At 34.5% G+C, this 20422-nt stretch overlaps 2 protein-coding genes across 2 annotated transcripts in view; both read right to left on the bottom strand.

The window, feature by feature from the left end:
* The window catches only part of LOC132707961 (uncharacterized), a 51549-nt gene extending 49388 nt beyond the window's left edge, over nucleotides 1-2161 (bottom strand). The window contains exon 1 of the mRNA XM_060680001.1: nucleotides 1706-2161. Coding sequence (XP_060535984.1) covers nucleotides 1706-1847 — 142 coding nt within the window. The 5' untranslated portion in view covers nucleotides 1848-2161. The remainder of the gene's footprint in view (nucleotides 1-1705) is intronic.
* A 3496-nt stretch (nucleotides 2162-5657) lies between these two features.
* On the bottom strand, nucleotides 5658-19893 carry LOC132707803 (juvenile hormone epoxide hydrolase 2-like). Its single transcript, XM_060679759.1, has 6 exons — nucleotides 19610-19893; nucleotides 15654-15956; nucleotides 12987-13170; nucleotides 10187-10438; nucleotides 7444-7678; nucleotides 5658-6053 (listed from the first exon to the last, which is right to left on the bottom strand). Exons 1-6 carry the CDS (start codon nucleotides 19781-19783, stop codon nucleotides 5843-5845), a joined length of 1359 nt encoding a protein of 452 aa, XP_060535742.1. The 5' UTR covers nucleotides 19784-19893; the 3' UTR covers nucleotides 5658-5842.
* Between the last annotated feature and the right edge of the window lie 529 nt (nucleotides 19894-20422).

Raw genomic sequence — 20422 nt, 5'->3', positions numbered from 1 at the left:
TGGACGTCAATATTTTAACCACGTATTCTGGGACCCAAAATAATGACAAAAGTTCATATAAACTGTGTTAAATTTGAAGAGGTGATGGTTGGTCCATGCAAGAATTATAGTTTTATCGAATAAAATTTCATGTCTGGTTTTGTGATTATGTTCGGCAACAGCTGATGAGTTTATTTGTCTTAGTCGTAAGACTCTTTCGTGTTCTTTGCCGCATATTCATGGAATGCTGTAAATTTCTGCCATATCAAATGGAATTTTCTCATGGACGGACCGAAGATGTTGAGAGATTTTTGGACAAGTGGTGAATCTGGTTTTGACGTTATACTTCTTTAGAACTTTTGATATGTGGTCAATGATATTTTGAATGTAAGGAAGGGCCATAGTGAAGTTTAGGATTAATATTTTTAATGAGGAAATTATTAGAGAGAAGAGCAGAGGTAAGATATCAATCTGTGTGCGTAGGTTCTCTGCGAAAACCGACGCAGGAGGAATCCACAAGTTTTGTAAAAAGTATTACAGTAGCCTGTGGAAGTTTCTTTGAAAAATTAAAACAAATTAAGTTTGTATTTCTAAATATTTACACATTTATTTAAACATTTATCACACCAAATTTTTGAGATTTAACTTTGAGATAAATGCATATTGCCCAAATGCTATTTTAAATATCTTATGAATGTTGTTGCGGGTAATATCTTCCATGCTATTTATTGTACGATAGTGTTGTGTTGGATAAGGAATCGGTGTTATTTTTGAAGGTTTGTTTCAAAATTTGTTTTATTTCAAATCTAGAATTTTCTTCCATGAAAAGATATTTCAATTTTAATGTTTAACTAAATTTCCAACAACGAATTATCCCCGAGAGCGTATAGATTTTGACGCAACTATTTGCTAGTGTTATTACAAAAATCTTATATTTTAAGTGAATAATATAAAGTTTTTCTTTTAAAATGTCCTAACCAAAAACCAATTTTTCTTGATCTCGGGCCAAAGTAATTATGAATTTATGATAAAAATGAAAGAATTGCTTTAAATTCATGCAACTTTAACGGAAAAAATACGGAAGTTCCCTCTAAATCATTGGGTATTTGGACAAAATTATAAATTGAACTGGCTTTTACTTGATGAAAATCCATTTATGAAAATAAATGAGAACTAAAAGTTCAGATTTTAACGAAATTATATATTTTGATATGACAATTGTTTCGACAGCACCGTGTCTTTATCAAATGATAAAGATTGAAAATCTGAACTTTTAGTACCTATTTATTTTTACAAAATTGTAAGTTAATGCCTCAATTTCATATAATTTAAAGATTTTTTTTGTAATGGATCAAAAGCTCCATGAATTTTGCGCATTTCAAAGAATCATTTTAAAAACCACGTTGTGATCGAAACGTTCAATAAAATTTTTAAAAAATTAAAGAATTTTGCTATTAGTGAACAACCTCGACACCAGGGCCCAAGAATAAAAAAAATCCTTGATTTATTAAGTTAATATTACTTCCAATTTAAGTGCGGAACAAATTAAAACGTGCCTCTAACATTTTACTCAAAACTACTTTTAACCGACATTAGTTGCTTAATCTAAAGCTTAAACAAGTACGTTTTATTTTGACAAAATGAAAATTAAGCAATTTTACAAATTATTTTTTATACCCCTTAAATTCTATATGCTGATCTAACCTAACGGAATGCACTGGCTTACCTTCGTTTCTAGCCTGCTGATCGATTATCATCCGCATCTGGCGCTTCTTGAACTGCAAAAATTGCCTGATCACAATCACGAGAAGGATGACGAGCATCAAGAAGAAAATCAATCCCAACTCGTCGCCCCTGTGCAACATCATCTCGAACAGTTTATCCACCCACCACAATACCTAACGTACTGCGGGGTCTAATAAAATGACGTACACTATAAATCGGGTCGTCAGGTGTTAAAAGATTAGATAACGCCCTGCCTGCCGAAGAATACACAAACATGTGTGCTGGAAGATTTACGCCAGAGATTTTATTATAAGTCGGATGACTTTAGATAAATTTGATTGGTCCGCATTGGGTTTACTCGAAAACACGGACTCATTTTTGGGCTATAAACATTCGCAACGATTTGATTAAAACGTACGGAAAGTTAGGTTAGGTGAAACAATTCTTCGCCGACTCTGTTTAAAATGACGCTACGCGCTAACAGGTTATGATGAAAGTGGGTTATGTGGAAGGACTAGAAAGTGATTTATATCTGAAAGATGTCCTAATGCGATTGTTTTAAACCAAACCAACCAAATATTATTATTAAAATATTTCGATTGCTTACAATGAACGTTCATGATCATTACGTTTCATGATTTTACTAATTTTTGAATGGAAGTTACAACCTGGTTCCAGTGATTAATTAATTCACTCAGAAATTTAATTAAAAATAGGTACCTAAACACCTAAAGTAGGAATTGATTCATAATTCTAGCATTGAGAAAAATTGTTTAGTGAAAGTTGTTGTTGAAACGACCAACCAGAACATACATTTTTTCCAATAAAAGAGAATTTACTGATTTTTTTTTGCTCGAATGTGGTAGACAACGATTGAGTAGAAATGCTAAGAGCTTGTTGAAGTTCCACTTCGATTGCGCACAGAGAACCACGTCAGTTTCGTATCCCACGGATCCGAGCCACTTCGAACATTTCCGGGATTTGACCGCACGAGTTTGGGAACAATGGGATGTTTTCAGAGATTTCACCACAAAGTTTGAATTTTGACGCTTTTCAATTCTGAGTGAATGTCTTCGTATTGTTTTGCAAAAATGTACCCAAAAACTAATACACAGAAAAATGTTATGCAATATATCGAAAAAATTAAATACTACGTGCTATGAGCTACAATTAAAATCTAGTGGACTAGTCGGTAAGTAAAGTGACATTTATTTATTTATTTGTTTCCCACAGAAATTTTACATAACGTTCGCATGAACTTTAGTGGTTTTTCCAGTTTTTATATTAATATCTTGCCAACACCAATTGTACGATTTTCAAATATCCATGTCTCATCAGTACAAACAAAACAAAATTGAAGGTTAGGATCTGCTTTTTATTGTTTATACGATCTTAAACATTTAATCCTTTTAAAAGCTCCAGTCTTGGATGATTTTTCTTCCAATTAGAGTCTTTTTCTTTAAATAAACTATTTAATCATCAACTGTAAAAGTTAAATAAACGACATAACAAAGTATAGTATGCAACAGGTTTGGTAAACTCTTTATCTTATTTGTTTATTAAACACTCGCTCCGCTGCGCTCCGCTCGTGTCAAATAAACTCGTGAGTCAAATACCATTTACCGCACTTGTTGCATAATACACTATTTTCTACTCTCGTCTGTGAAATGGCTAATTACACACCCATCTAGCGTGCGGGAAGCGTCACTTTAATTTTGACGTTTGGCAATTCTAAGCTATTATCTTGATTCGGGATGAAAGGCCGTCGTCGGTTGGAATTACTTCCTAACGTTTCGCTAGCACGAGTGGCCAGCTTCTTCAGAGGTCCTTCCTTCTACGATGTTGGACGTACACTGACGATTTCTCCTGCGCAGGTTGTATTTATGCCGATTAGTGGTGGGCGGGGCTTGTTCCGCTTCGATTGGTCTCGGGATATCGATCGGTACTGCTCGGGCGTTCCTAAGGATCGGGTTCCAGATTTGGTTGAGTCTAAGGGTCTCCTCCTTTCTGTTGAAATTGTGTGGGTGTTTTTGTATCTCAAGGGCTTCCCTGACTAGTCTGTTGTGATAGCCGTTGACCGATGCTAGTAACTTACAGCTCTCAAAGTGCATCCTGTGTTCCCCGCTGCCCAGTGCGTGTTCAGCTACTGCAGACTTCTCTGTCTGTCCTAGCCTGCAGCTTGCTTTATGTTCCTTAAGTCTAGTTCCCATTGATCTCTTGGTAGTTCTGATGTAGACCTTTCCGCATGAACACTCTTTCATTTTTTTTTAATTCTCTTGGTCAGAGATACCAAAGTGTAATTTTAGGAAATACTCATTCTGATGCCATTGCTTTGGAGAGGGGTGTTCCCAGGGTAGTATTCTAGCACTTATTTTGTTCTCAGTTTATACAGCTGGCTTCTCTACTTTCCTCAAATTTTGTAAATCTCTTCAATACGCCGATGATATTCAGTTATATTTATCTTTTGTTGCTAGTGAAGCTTTAAATGTGGCTACTAAAATAAATTTAGTTCTAAAATAATTTCGGAGGTATCTGCGGCTCACACCCTCTTATTGAATAATAACAAAACGTAGATGTTATTATTTGCAAATAAAAGGGAAGATATTGTAAAGAACGCCTCATTTATGATTACGGTAAATGATGAGCTTATCTCTTCTTCTTCAGACTTGCGGTTTTCCAAGCATCTTGGCTCCTTCTATAAGTTGAGAATATTGTATATTCATAAACATTTTCTCATTATTGCTTATTGCAATGTTGTCTATTGCCCAGCTATACTTAATCGAGATAAGGAGAGATTCCAACGACTTCAGAATGCTTGTATTCATTTTAGTTACAATCTCGGAAAGTAGGACCATATTTTACGGTGCCTCTCTGGTTGGCTCAACCTGGAGGACCTATATAAAGTTCAGTTAACCACCTTTGTTTTTTTTCACCAAACTCTATTTGTTTGATAAACTTTGCAGAGGAAATGAGATTCATAATCGAGACACCCGTCATTGTTTAAGATATTGCGTTCCTATACACACTTCGGTAAATTTTCAGAGATCTTTTAGCTATAACGCAGTTAAATTATTTTATACCTTGTGCTATAATGTCCCTTCCCACAATAAAGTCCTCCAAAAAACCGTTTATATTGTCTATTCGGCTCGCCAGTATCTAATAAAACCGTATGAGTTTATGATGTGCGTCTATTTCTTGTATTTACGATGTATATACGGGAGTATATTTTGTTGACAATTATGGTGTCGGTGCTGTTGTTTTTGTGGTTACATGGAAGGCATTTTGCAAATGTCGCCACTCCTGTATTATTACTTATGTTTTAATATTTTGATTTTCTATAGACAGTTTATTATTACTATTAGATTAGAAAACACACAAAAAACTGTTAGACGAAAGCACCTTCAAATAAAGCAAAACTTATCACCATAATACACACTGGATCAGAAGAGGCATTTGTTCCAAACTGTTTGCTCTTTTCTGCAGTGAATATTAAGGATTGGTTTATCATGGGGATAAAAGTGTTGAAATTTTTGAAAATTGGTTTCAAAAAAATTGACAGCATAAAAAATTCGGTACAGGCCATAATGCAAACTGGGGGCTCTTACAATTCTATACAAGACAGCACAAATCCTGTTATAATTAATCTCAATAGCGTCTTAGATAGGATACGAAACTATAAATCTATTGTACATATTTAACGTGATTTTTTTTTCTTATGTAATTTAATAATATTATACGCCCTTAAATTAACCAAAAAAAAAAAAATACTACCAAAACTTTTGAGAGTCCGTCCTTAATTTTGGTGCCGTCGGCAGGTAACTTCCATAATTGAGAGCAAAAGCCAGTAAGATGTAGATTTGTCACTGCAAAACTTTTGTGTTTTAAAATGTTACATAAAAACACTTTTATAACATTTCTTTTTTATATTTATTTTCATTGAAACTAGTGTGCGGTAATGGAAAAAAAATTATAGTATTTATGAAAATCCGGTTTAATAAAGAAATGGTTCTGACTTAATTTAAAATAACATTAATGTTCAGAATCTTTCATATAATAAAAATGCATATTTGCGTTTCTTGTTCATTCTGAAAATTCGGATTTATACTTCGCGAATTACATTTTTTTTTATTCTCCCATCTCACTGGCGCTTTTTGTCGATCTTCTCGAATTTTTCTACCGCATCGAATACGTCTTTGGCGAACACTCGCGGCTCCTCCCAAGCAGCAAAATGGCCGCCATCGAAATCGTTCAGCTGGACCAAATTCTTGAAAACGTCCCTTACCACGCCGTCCGCGACGTAGAAGTCGTACTTAAATCGGGCTATTGCGGTGGGAACCTCGATCGGATTGCTAAGAAGCACTCAGATTAGTCGTCGAATCGCTACAAAATGGCCGACCAGTGCAATATTTCGATAAATTTTGACCCTTAGTGATTTTTTTTATTTTAGAAGCCTGTTCGGTTATGTTTAGTTTATATTGTTGCAAATTTAACGTACGAACGTACGTACCTCTTTTCAGGAACTAGTGATTTGAGAAAAAAGAAGTTTATACAAAAGTTTTGTGGTTTAAATTAAATTTTAAAATTATTTATAAGAACAATGTAGAGCTTTGAAATTTTGTTTTCTGCTCGGTAAAAGTGCTGCCGAAACTGTTTCGGTTTTAAAAACAGCTTATAAGGACGATGCGATGGGAAAAACCTAAGTGTACCAGTTGTTTGTTCGCTTAAAAAATGGCGACGAGTCAATTGATGACCGACCTCGTTCTGGACGTCCATCAACTGCTCGAATCGACGAAAATATTGAAAAGATTCGAGAGTTTGTGCTCACAGACCGTCGACAAACACAGTGAGTGTGTGTGTGTGTGTGTGTGTGTGTGTGTCCTATACCTAAATCTAATCAGAGAATCTATAGAAATCTATAAGCAACCAAACATGTCACCAATGTGACAAGGCAACCTTTTTGAGCACCTTCTATAAAATGTAAAATTTATAATTTTTATTAAAATAATTAGCTTTACAGTTGATAGTTTGATTCGTCTTCATAAGAACATTCCAAAGAAAAACTATTTTTTACAACAATGAACAAAATTGAAAGCTGTCGAATAATTAATTTTTATTCACCCAGAAACACAAACAAATGAAACGCGTTATTAAGCTCCAGCGCTTACTAATGGTTATCTGCACCTCGATTGTAAACATTAAGATAAAAAAAAATTGTAATTAAATTTTCAAAAGTATTTTTCCCGAAAACGTTGTGTTCTAGCGAGGTGCGACAAGGGTATCTTATTTACGTGGAAAACTCCGCCACGCCTCCCCTGTGTTGCCCAGCTCTGACGACAATTCAATACTAAGTTTTAGTTCTTGAAATAGGGCCTAAAAAGTTTAGTAACTTTACTAAATTTTATTTAAAAGTATTTATATGTTTCGAAAATATTTACAAAAAATCGAAATTAACACCCTGTATGTTAAAAACTAAGACGTTTTGAACCCTAGTTTTTATGAACCTTTATCATTATTTTGGGTCACAGAATATGTGGTTAAAATATTGATTTCTAATTTCGGGACACCCACTATAAGCAGGTATAGAGCTGAATGCGAGCTCTGAAGAAGTCAACACGATGATCGGCGAAACGTCAGTAAGTTCGTTAAAAGAGCAACCGATGCAGGAGGAATCCATACGTTTTGTAAAAAGTAAACCGAAAAATTATCAAAATATTGCAAGGATTTGTTGTAGTCGCTCACCCTAAGCTGTTTAAAAATCCGTGAGATCTGTTAAACGTTTCGGAATAGAGCCTGAACGAGGTAGTCGCGGTCCCAGTCAACCAGTAGATCATTACGTTGTCCAACAGTTCGGTGTAGGTGAACTTTTCGTCGAGGCCGCCATCTTCGCGCTTCTGCCACGTGATATTGGTGCCGCTGGTGAATTTTTCCAAAATGTACGCGGCTAATCCGGCTGGCGAATCGGTTACGCCGACCCCTGTGGAAATTACATTTTCAATTTTACTTGTTGGATTCCCGCGGGGGTTGTTAAAAGGCACGTTCAAATTTAATACATTTATTCACTTGTGGCGAAAAGGACATACTTATATGTGCTTAATATACGCGATTAAAATATAACTTCGAACTTGGGTGACTTATAGTGATTATTTAATTTTCAATTTTGATCCTTTTTGTACTATCTTTGACGAACACAAGAAGAAAAACGAAGTAATAATTTCACGTAATAATGACACGTCCAAACGGTTAAGATTTCAGGCCAAAACAATTACACAGGTCTACAGTGCTTTTGATGTTTTAAAGCTCTTTGCTTATTTGTATATATTTTTTGAAAACAACGCAATATTTTTGAGTCATTCTTTTATAGCGCTCTAAATCTATATGTCCTCAAAACGTTTGTTCTATGTTAGGTATAATTTTTAACTGAATTGATTTTTATGAAATTAAATGTGATTTGGCAACACCGGATAATATTAGATTTATCTGCAAAGCAACTGAGTTTGCGCAGAAGGGTCAATAACCTGCTTATGTGCAGTTTGGTTGTATTGGTCGTCGTGCTACTATGTTCGCGGCTGTTGTCTTCCTTGTTGCGTATTTCTAGTATTCTAGAACGTATAAATATGGAAACAAGACATTGTGTGAACAAAACAAATAACTTTTGTTATATATGCAGTAGTTATGGCGTACTAAAGCAATGGCAAACTATAACTCCTAGGCTCCGCATACTGGCTGTTCCGTTTGCGTTGAAGCATTAAGAGACTGCCAAAAAAGATAAGAAGAAATTTTTAAGCTTGGGTGTTCCTATGGTATAATGAGAGCTTATGAATCACGGTGATGATTGTTACTTTTGTTCGTGTATTGTTCAAGGATTCAACCGAAAACGTTGTGTATCCCAATCTTGACTCTTCTCTTCGACCAGTTCCTCGTGGACCAGATGTACCGATACCTAACGCCCCAAAAGAATTAGAAAGCGCCATATCGTCAGAATCAGAGGAATCTAATTCCGGCCCAGATGACTGAGATTTCAGAGTGTTTAACCTTCCCAAGGATTCATCTGAATCGTGAGCGGCCAGACTTCGTGACATCTGGTACCTGACGTCATATCAAACTTTTACCAAGATCGCGAAAACAAGTCATGTCAATATTTTACTCAGGAATGACCGCCAGTGCAGCAATATTCCTAAGTTTCAAAATTAGGAAATATGCCGTACATGAAAGAAGAATGGTGCCTGTTTAATGTTCATTGCACAATGGTAGCATACTGGCTTTGGTTCCCGTTGCACATTCGGTAAATTTAAAAGCAATGTATTAAAGTTTAGGAATTTTTTTGAAGAAAATAAACTACCCAGAACATCAGTGGATGCTTTGAGGTGACTTTGAAGTGCTGTGTATGATATTAGGAAAACAGGAGGGTTATACTAAATTTCCATGTTTTATTTGTGAGTGGGATAGTCGGGCGAGAGATGGACATTGGCCAAATAGCCTAGAACAAGCCTTACACATGGTAGCAAAAATTTATTAAGAGATGACTGATGAATGTAACTACATTCACACTTAACAACGACACAAATGTCCAAAGACAAAGAAAACCTCATACTCGAAGCCAATTTACTTGAGGGCCAAATTTATAGTCGTCCCTGGAAGCTTCCTTGTCGCTTAAACTGTCCATTAAATGAAATTCTTTCCAAAAACGTTTTAAGGGATCATATACCTACACCTACATACTTAGTTTATTTAAAACGTGTGAAACTAAATGTGCGTGTCTTTACTTGATATCTCATTGTCCAGCTTGACTTCGTCAACCTTTTGCAATGTTGCCATCATATTTAATTGAATAACTGAAGATTGGCTTATTAAAATTTATTCAAACTCGGCACGCGGGTTTCTTCAAAAATTTGTATAAAATGTTGGGGCACCTAAAATTTTGTATAAGATTTATTATGCCCTGTTCGGCAATGCATCACCCGAGATGTTATTCATTAGTTAATCATGCCTTCAAAAAGTTATATTACAACTTTGCTATAAAATGTACTGGGGAGGCCGATATTTCGCCAAGTAAACATTTACATGTATTCGTCGGTTGTTATTTTTTCTTCTCAAAACTCAGATGTATCGGTTTTTTGTAATTATTATTATGCTATACATCTCAACTCTTACTCTCCTGTTTTCAGCCGAGGCTTTGCTTGCACTCAATTCAGAAACTTAGTTGCAGTATGACAGCCTTCTGTCCGTACTCCACGATGTTCTGTGGAAGTCCGATGTCTTTTAAATTTTTGGAGAGAATTTCCTCCGCCAAAATTACAAATGGGTATATAAACCCTTTATTCAGCTGCCAAATATTTTTCAGTTCCACGGCCAAATTTTCATATTTTTGTATTTTTTCTGCTTCAGTTTTAGATTATTATTATTACTATTATTATTTTTATTGTTATTAATATTAATCTATCAGTTATTGTTTCAATGTTTGAATGTTCATCGCTATACCTACCAAGTGTGTCTGGTTTCGTTGCTTGTAAATGTAAGTATCCAGTCTCACGCATCGTTGACTGAAAATGTTGCCATAAAGGATATACTCTGTTGTGGTGTTCCGGTTTCACTATCCACGAAGGGCGAATAACGCCTAAAATGGTCTTCAGTCTCGACGCAGTGCCTAGAATTGCCATGTTGGTATGGTATCCTAATACTGATTCGGGATAATAAAGGCATAGGTACTGCAGAATTATTGCACCAAAATCGCCACCTAGAACAATAGATTAGGTTCCATATTAGTATATAATTCGTTTCGCTCAAATGTGAGGTAATGAAAAAGAGCATACATGTATTTTTTTTCTTTTCAAAGATACTTTTGCAGGTAACTGTAATACTGGTGTCTGGATTTGTTTTTTATTTATAATTTTATCTATAATGGACGTATTATAGCCGTTGTTCAGTGCAATTTGCTTAATGATATTAAGTTCTTTGTTGAAATTTTCTGTTGAGAGTGGCGTATTAAGAAGTCTGTGTATAAAAAAGTGAAATATAGCCATTTTGTGTGTATAAGGGTGATTTGAGTTGTTATGTATGGCTGGAAAAACCTAATTTGTTTTGCGTTTTCGTAATAGTTAAGTCTAAAAAATTAATAGATTTATCCTGTACAATCTCGATAGTGAATTTTATACGATTATGTAATGAGTCAATGTAATTTTAAAAAGAATTAAATTGCCATCGATTTCAACAAAGCAAGCAAAGAGATCATCCACGTATCTATACCACCATAGAAAACTTTTAATTAAAGGATGTTCTAGTATGATATTTTCCAAATTATCCATAAAAATCTCGGCTAACAAAGGACTAAGTGGATTTCCTATAATCAAACCTTCCTCAGAGATGTAAATCTGCCCATTAAATTCAAAATAATTTTGGTCTAAAGATACTATTAAGCAATCTAAAAAATCTTGTTTCACCAATGGCTTAATCTGTTTCTGAGTTAGGGTGAAATCTACTACATCTATCACATTCATAAGTGAAATACCGGGAAATAAGATTTGTACGTCAAAAGACAATAGCGTCACGTTATAAGGGATTTTGATATCTTTAATTTGGTTGATTAATTGAAAATAATTTTTTATTGCAAATTTTGGTTTGAAATCTGTGTAGAACTTTAAAATATGTACTAATTTTGTTGAGAGTTTAACTGCTGAAGCTGTTACATAAGGCACTACTGGCCTAATGGGCATATCTTGTTTATGTAATTTAACTATAGAATATAATTTCGGCGGTTGTGGATTCCCTATCTCTAAAATTTCAATGAGTTAGTTATTCTAGTAAATGCTAGATGGAACGTTTTGAATTTAAACATGAACACTTAGGACATTCTATTAGGTTGTTCGGAAAGTCATTTTGTTTTTTTTGGGGAACATGAAAGACAGTTTTCGTATAATGAATAAATATTTTATTAAATTATATATTGGCCATTCTGGTCCAACACCTTTTGCCATCTTTCTGGCAGTAACATAATTCCCCTCTCATAAAAGTTTTGGTCCTTGCTGGCAAAAAACTGGTTCAGGTGGTTCTTGACATCTTCATTTGAGGTAAAGGTTTTGCCATCCAAAAAATTTTGCAGGGACCGGAACAAATAGTAGTCGGAAGGCGCCAGATCTGGAGAATATGGTGGATGTTGCAGTACGTCCCATTCAAGCTGTAAAAGTTTTTGGGGAGTGACCAAACTTGTGTGAGGTCTCGCATTATCCTGGTGGAACACTACACCCTTCCTGTTGATTAATTCGGGCCTCTTATCTTTAAGTGAATCATTCAATTTGTCCAGTTGATGACAATAGACTTCTGAATTAATCGTTGCATTGTCCGGCAAAAGCTCAAAAAAAACGATTCCTTTGACATCCCACCAAACGGAGAGCATCACCTTTTTTTGGTGAATGTTGACTTTTGACACGCTTTGATCCGGTTCATCTTTTCTGCTCCATGACCTCTGACCAGTAATAATCCGCTTCAAAAATGGATCATTTTCTTGACGTTTGAGGAGCGAATCACACACGTCAACGCGACGACACAAATTTCGCTCCGTAAGGACAAGGGGCACCCACACATCGAGCTTCGAGGTTAAGCCCATGCCTTTCAAATGGCCATAAACAGTCGAATTCGACAAATTTAATCTCTCACCGATCTCTCGTGTGGTTATTCGCCGATTTGCATCAACTAATGCCTTTATCGCATCTTTGTCAACTTCGACCGGCCTTCCAGACCGTGGTGCATCTTCGACATCAAAATTGCCGGATCGAAATTTTGCAAACCAGTTCTGGCACTGGCGTACTGTTAACACGCCTTCTCCATACACATCCGTCAATTTTTTTCTCGCTTGGTCAGCATTTTTACCTTTTCTGAAGTAAAAAAGTAAAATATGACGAAAATGCTGCTTATTGCTCTCCATATTTAAAAGGGCACCAACCAAAAACTACTGCGTAGAATTAATAGAACTTTTTCACACACAAGCCTTGCAATATCAGCTCTCAAGACATATGATGGTTATGCGGCTTAAGTGTGAAGTTGGTTTCGAAAAAACGTAATTAAGTCCTCTGACGGGAAAAAACGAAATGACTTTCCGAACAACCTTATAACATAGAAAATAGATAAAAATAATATTGCATTACTAAAATATAAATAAAACGCAAAATTCGAAAAAAAATGACTTAGAACGTTTTAACTAAGGAGTAGATCTCCTATCTTCCGGTTAGGAAAATGAAAATTATCCGCTTTTAAGGGCTAACAACAAAATGGTTTTCATAAAAATTTACCTTGGCAATAAAATTTATCATAGCCGAGACGGTTCATGAAGTTTCGAAATATAGTAGCCATCTGGGCAGCACCAAGGCCGGGTTTAGCTGCAGCTTGGGAAAATCCGTAGCCCGGAATATTGGGCGCAATAACTTCAAATACGAAATTTCTGTCGTTTTGTGGATCGGTGAACAGAGGAATGACCTAAAAGCATAAATTTGGCTATCGGGCTCAAAATTCCGCTTCATTGATGTCTGCAGAGATATTATTCTCTGTTAATTTATAATTTTTCTTTGCAAAACTAATTAACAACAACTGAAAGACAACAAAACAATTACAATTAGAAAAAAACTGTAAATGGAAAAAATCACTTGGTTTTGACCACATAAGAACGGAAACCGTTGCTGAATAAACAAACTTTTTGAAACGGAAAACTTTCCCGATGAAAATTTCTATTGTAAAACTATTTCAGAAAGGCGACGAAATCTTCTCAGAAAACTATCGTCCAGTACCACTTATAAGTAAGTATAAAATTTTCAGAATATAATGCAAATAACATGAAAAATTTATTAACATTAATGTTATTTTAAATAAAACCAGTACAATCTCTTTATAATTAAACCCGTTCTTCAAAAATTTGAATAGATATAAATGAAACAAAAAAAGTCGTAATAAAAGATTTTTATTTATAGATACGCACGTTGATCGTGTCGTAGGAAATTTTACAGTGAATAATTATTACTTGTGATTATAAAAACTTAATGTAATCAATAATTCAACAATACTTTTGATACATTCATTGCACAACACGCAATTCGTAAATTAACAAACTATTCTTTGCAGTTTTAAAAACAAAAGAAAGTTTATGTTTATTTTATATTTATTATGTCTTCTATCTGCAAACATGTGTTTGGAATTAAGTGTCTTTCTAATTTATACAAATCCAGTTCTCTTTTGAAATGAGTGAAATTGCCTGTAAAATATTTTTTAGGATTTTGAAGCCTGCGTTATTTTTAATTACTGGCACAATTTTTTTTATAATAGCAGCCCCCACAGTACCTGAAACTTTTTTGCAATCTTTTTTAATCATGTTCAGTTTGCTTGTAAAGGACATCAACACTACCTCTCTGTAGACTGTGTCCTATTTGTGGGCATGTCCGTTGTTTGTGAAACTAACAAAAAATTTCATGACTCGCTTAGTTTTTAAATTACAGGGTGATTTTAAAAACTTGAATTTTTGATGCATCCCTAGTATCTCGGGTATCCTATGAAATATCGAAATGTTTTTTTTCTAAATAGTGTCGTTTTTTTGAAAAAAAAAGTTTTTTTTTAATAGAACACCTTATAAGCCAATTTGATTGGCTTGGTAGGAGATTTGCAAAAATGTATAACAGTGTTAAATAACTGTATAAATTAAATTAATTAAATTAGTCAATTAAAATTCAAAAATTATTTTAATAAATTATTTAGTTTAATGAATTAAATTTAATTAATTAATTAAGTTAATTATATTTATTTAAATCATAATTTAATCGATTAATTTAATTAATTAACTAATCGAAGTACTCAAAAAAACGCATATGTCAATCTCCTTGTCAAAAAAGTGAAGCATTCTTTGCAGAAACTTAATTTACTATGTTAATTTACTCAAAAATATCAAAGAATAGCTATTAAAAAAAATCCTTTTGAAAACTTGAATATGTATTTAAATAGGTAAAAATTTAAGCGAATCGAACAAGATGTGGGAGTACCAAAGACGGGTTCAGAAAATATTAAAGAATCATAAATTTAACCCTTATAAAGTCAACGTAGTGCATCATTTACATGCTGGTGATCCAGATAGGAGACTGGTATACTGCAATTGGTTTTAGGCCTGGCCATCATTTTTCTAAGAAGGTAATTTAGTCGGATTCCCGAGATACGAGGGGTACCCCAAAACTTCAAATTTACAAAATCCCAGTGTTTTAAAAACTAAACAAGACTTTTTCTGTTCCCCCTCAAAATCACATCATCTTCCGACTAAATCTTAAATTCAGTTAACCAAATAGAGTAGATAGATAATTTAGCACTTACTAAATCAACTATTTGGTGATAAACTTTTTTTCTCATTTTTTTTTTTAATTTCTTTAGGGACCTAAATTTTTTACTCTTCCGTGTAGAATCGTATAACGTTTAAAAGCAAGGGTGTCGTTTACACAAATTAATAGCAGTCGATTCAAAAATTATATTTTTTATGGCTTTTGTTAAATTTGAAATAATAGCAATAGCAACAATATGTATTTTTAAATTCTGATCTTACGTTACGTTTTATTAAAACTTTTCCTAACCAAACCATTTTTTTTTTGACATTTCCTGCGAAAATAAACGTTACCAATTTTCAGGTTTTCTCAATATTGTTAATTGTTACTTGTTTCTGTAGTTAGCAATATATTTATAATAGATAAATGCCATAAATTCTATATTATTACAAAAAAATCATTTTTCTACTCTCTTCTGTAAAAATAGTATATTATGCAACAAGTGCGGTAAACGGCGTTTGACTCACGAGTTTATTTGACACGAGCGGAGCGCAGCGGAGCGAGTGTTTAATAAACGAGTGACTTAAAAAATGCCGTTTACCGCACTTTATATATATTTATAATTTTTTTAATTTTCATTTATTTGCTCCTTTAATAAACGTAACTTACCTTATAAAATTCGACCACCGATCCAGGCCAGCCGTGAATAATAAGCAACGGCACGACCTTCTTGTTTCCAGGATTTTTGGGTTTCACGTGGAGATAGTGAATGTCGAGGCCTTGAATTTTGGTCTTAAACTGAGGATACTGATTCAGGTAAGTTTCGCGTTCCTTCCAGTTGTACTCCTTGATCCAAAATGCGATCACCTTTTTGAGGAGGTCCGTATTCATGCCATACTGTTGCTGGATACCTTCCAGTGGCGGCACCAAAGGCCTCACGTTCTCCAGACGATATTTCAGATCCACCAAATGCTAAAATGTGAATGGCATTAGGAACGCAGGGTATATTTTAGACGCGGGACCAAGCAGGATATGTGAAAATATACTATTCAGGTCCTGATACAGAAGGCCAGGGACGTAAACTGCGATGTCTACGCTTGTTTCATCGTCTTCCAGAAGGCGTTTGACAAGGTACAACACCACCAAGTATTTCAAATACCAATGGAGTCTGGTATCGACAGCAAAAACATGCGCCTCGTAACTATTCTGTATTTGCACCAGAGAGCGACTGTGCGTATAGAGAACGAAACCTCCCAAGAATCGCGGAGTACTATCACCAGTTTTGTTCAACACTTATTCCGAAATACTGTTAAGATAAGCGCTTAGTGGAACAGGGGAAGGCAATAAGATCAATGGAGAGACTATCAGTAATTTAAGGTATGCGGACAATACAGTTCTTATAGCAGATAGTGCTGAGGGATTGGTATGAAGCTCAAGTGCAGGAAGACCAAAATTCTTGTAGTTAGAAAAAACGATGAGTCCTAATACCACCAGTTTAGGGCCAATAATGAAGTCTTGGAAACTAAAGATAAAATGACGTACTCGGGCTGCAGCCTGAACAAGGAATGGGAGATCAAATGCCGTATAGAGAAAGCCAGAACAGTTTTTAACCGCCTCAAAATAGTATATTTTACTATAAGAATACGGGTCCTAAGATGTTATGTATTTTTCACGTTCCTATTGACAGATCTAAGCGCTTGGAGGTCTTTGAAATTGACGCTATCGCCGCATGCTCAAGATATCATACTCCTACCATGTCACAAACAACACAGCAACTCGAAGTCATAGATAACGTGAAAGTGAGGAAGATGGCGTACCTCTGCCATGCGACGCGTAATAAGAAATATTAATTTATCCAACTAATCTTGCAGGGTAAAATAGATAGATTGTCGAAGAGGTCAGGGGCGACGACAAACATCGCTGCTGAAAAATATCAGAAAATGGACGGGAATGACGACTGTATATTTATTCAGGGCGGCTGTAAACAAGATTGTATGGTCCAACATGATTGCCAACATCCATAGAGGATCGTCACTAGAAGAAGAAGAAACGAAAAAATATCGGTGTCTACAGCTCAATAACAAAAGTTGTCCACAGAGTTTTTGAGGGTTTTATCAGTTGGTTGATCGGCGACCAGAATCTCTTGAGAAAGCGCATCCCTAATGGATGACAATGACAATGACCAACAAAGACCTGGTTTAACGCGTTGAAATTCAATGGGGAACATTAGTGGTCACTAGTTGGTAACTTCTTTTAACAAACTAACCAAAACTACCTGCTACTATATATACCGAAAAATGACAATAAAACCTTAATTAATCTTGTTGTGAGAGTTTAAGTTTAATAATGGAGAGGTATTTAAATCTAATTGATCGTTAAGCAATACATTTGATTGTCTCATTTTATTAACCTCCATGGCTTCCAATAAATTTAATTTTCTACTTTTTGTGGCTGTATGTAAAATATCAAAATTGTCGTCAAAAATGTGTTTAAGTGTGTAGCATAATTATAATCTAGACTATCGTTGTTAAACGCTCTTTATGTTCGTTAATGCGTTTCTTGAAGGATCTACATGTTTGTGCAATTTAAAATTTAGGACAAGATCCGCATTTCAACCTGTAGACACGTGATTTTTGAAATTTTGGACATTTCGTTTTATTGTTTTTTTAAAATTTTCCTCTTGTGTTGTTAGATCTGAAAGCTATTTTTACACCACATTTTGACAAATGTTTTGAAACTTTTTCACTGGGTTCTCCTATGTACGTAATTGTTCTAAATTGTTCGTGTTCTGAATTAGGTTTCAGATAAATAGAGTTTACTGTCGTCTGTATTTCTTTTTTATTTATAATTTCATCGTTAGTGGACGGATTGTTGTTCACTGTAATTTGTTTAATAATATTAAGTTCTAATAATATTAAGTTCTTTGTTGCAATTTTCTGTTGAGAGTGGCGTATTAAGAAGTCTGTGTATAGAAGCAGCCATTTTGTGTGTATAAAGGTGACTGTGTCCGTGTATGAAGGTTTATGGTAAATGGAAAAATCTAATTTGTTTTGAGTTTTCGTAATAGTTAAGTCTAAAAAAAATAATAGAGTTATCCTGTCCAACCTCGATAGCGAATTTTATACGATTATGTAATGAGCTAATGTAATTTAACAAATAAATTGACGGATCGAAGGTGTGGAGAGATTATGCGGCGATAATAATAGTAATATAATATAATAATGATATATCTTTTATTTGTCAAAAAAAGGCAATATAATTTCATTAATTACAGCACAAATCAATTTTTGACAACACGGGCTCATTTTCGATTATAATAACCATTCACCATTTTTCAAAAAAAAAAAAAACTAATGTTTTGGTGAGTATATTGTCACTAAAACTAAAAATATTTATTGAATATTTAAATTAATTATTCTAAAAGTAGATTTTGTTTTGTAATCAATTCAGATTTTATTAATTTTCTTTATGCAGATAGCCCTAATTTCCTTATTTGACTTGTAAGACTATTCCATATCCTACGAGGAACAATGTAGGTTAGGTTACTTCTTGTTCTTTGGGAATATAGGAGTTCCAACATCTCATTAAGATAAGCCGGTCAATCTGATTTTATAGTTTTATAAACAAACCTGTACAAATGCAGAATGCGGTCGATTATCTACGTTTAAATTATTAAAATTTTTCAAAAAAAGATATATATGTCTACGGTTATGTACGTTATGGGCGAAATGAGAAGTGTTTTGCAATTTTTGTATTGACCTTTGGGTTTTCCAAGAAAGAGAGTCTCCATATCCCAGATTTGCGTAATCAAACGATGACAGAACTATAGCGTTCCAGAGAAAATATTATGTAAAAATTATATAAATGATAGAGAATTGTCAAAAGATCGTTTGCTGATAAATCAGATTCTTTATCACATCTCCCAAGACAATTTCTTTCATAGTTAACGATTTTCTAGACATCTTTGTTTTTATTGGTTGATTTTTCGATAAAGCCATCAAAAGCAGCTTTTTTGGTTTGTTGAATTTTTTGTTTATATTCCTTATTTAGCGATTTATACACTTCTGTATGAAGAGGGTTCTGTGAGACTTTACTGAGAGTTTTAACAGCTGACACTCTGTTTCTAAGAGCTACTAGATCTTTATCAAACCAGTTGACCGGTGATTTTTTATGAGGAATATTGTTAACAGAACAATTTTGTTTGATCAAGTCTTGAACTTTGTGCAATATAAATGAAGACATAAAGTTGACATCGTTAGAACCAAGGCAAATATTCCAATCCACAGCCTCCAAGGACTTCCTAATATTCACAATACCTGATTTGGCAATAGTTCGAATTTTTTTAGTTCTGACTCTATCCGCCCTACCTATGCTAATACGTTTTCATTGCAATATCTTTATGGATCACTAAAGTTTTTTACTATTATTTTTATAACAACCACGATGCCTGAAGCTGCACGTGGGTATTTAGTACCGTTTCAAAATTAAAACGTGCATTTTACAAAATCGCGGCTTCACTCTATATATTGTTAATTGAACGGTTTAGTACGTACCGTTCCTGGAAATATAATAAAACTATCGCGGCTTCACTCTATATATTGTTAATTGAACGGTTTAGTACGTACCGTTCCTGGAAAATTAATTTTGAATTCTCTGATTGTCGTGTCGGGATTTTCCGGGGGATTTCCCGGACCCCAGTATGCATTCTCAATCAATTTGGGCAAAGGCCTCGACGTCAATTTGGTCCACACTGAACGAAACATGTACACCAACAACGCGATCACGATCAACCCAAACATTTAACCGCGAGTCGGCACCTATCGCATCGAATCTCGAGTGATTTTTTATTAAGCGTTTAGTGTGGTTCAATGTTTTAAATATAAACGTCGTAGATAAGAGAAACAAATTGTGCGACGTGCGATGAGTCTGCGCAATTATCGTTAATTCAGTTTCGAGTCCAAAGGTCGAACGTATGATTCGGATTCAATCGGTCCGGAGATATTTTATTTTCACCTGTTAAAGGCGCTCTAAAAAAATAGTCAAGCTGTGATAGGTGAGATCCTACAACACTACGACTACACTTACAGTTGTGACTATGAAGTAATGATTAGATAATGTACAGTGTGTCCGAAGTCAATAATAATACATGGCCTTTGTTAAAATACAACAGAAAGAACATGTGGCTGAAGTTAGATTTCGACTTGGATAACACGTTTTCCCCTCGCATCGCCCCAAACAATAAATTAATTTAATTACTATTTCGCAATCTCGAAAAAAGCTGACGGATATTCAATTAGACCATTGAAAAACCACTAAGGAGAGTTTCAAAATAATATATTGCACGACCCCCTTGAAATCGTCGGGAAGATATAAAACCACCCTCAATAATGAAATGCCCTATAATTAATTATAATTATTTAGTAATCTCAGAAAAATCT

The sequence above is a fragment of the Cylas formicarius genome, unplaced genomic scaffold, assembly GCF_029955315.1.
Source record: "Cylas formicarius isolate icCylForm1 unplaced genomic scaffold, icCylForm1.1 PGA_scaffold_10__41_contigs__length_53128322, whole genome shotgun sequence".
In the NCBI taxonomy this organism is placed as follows: Eukaryota; Metazoa; Arthropoda; class Insecta; order Coleoptera; family Brentidae; genus Cylas; species Cylas formicarius.
The sequence above is the reverse complement of the archived record's forward strand: the minus strand, read 5'-3'. Positions and strand labels throughout refer to the sequence as shown.

Bases quoted from the DNA above. Each gene is read 5' to 3' on its own strand.
- LOC132707803 (XM_060679759.1), bottom strand. From the start codon at position 19,783: ATGTTTGGGTTGATCGTGATCGCGTTGTTGGTGTACATGTTTCGTTCA. The intron at 15,957-19,609 runs GTACGTACTAAA...TTCACATTTTAG, and splicing joins AAATTAATTTTCCAGGAACG to CATTTGGTGGATCTGAAATA. The intron at 13,171-15,653 runs GTAAGTTACGTT...TTATGCTTTTAG, and splicing joins CGGTGGTCGAATTTTATAAG to GTCATTCCTCTGTTCACCGA.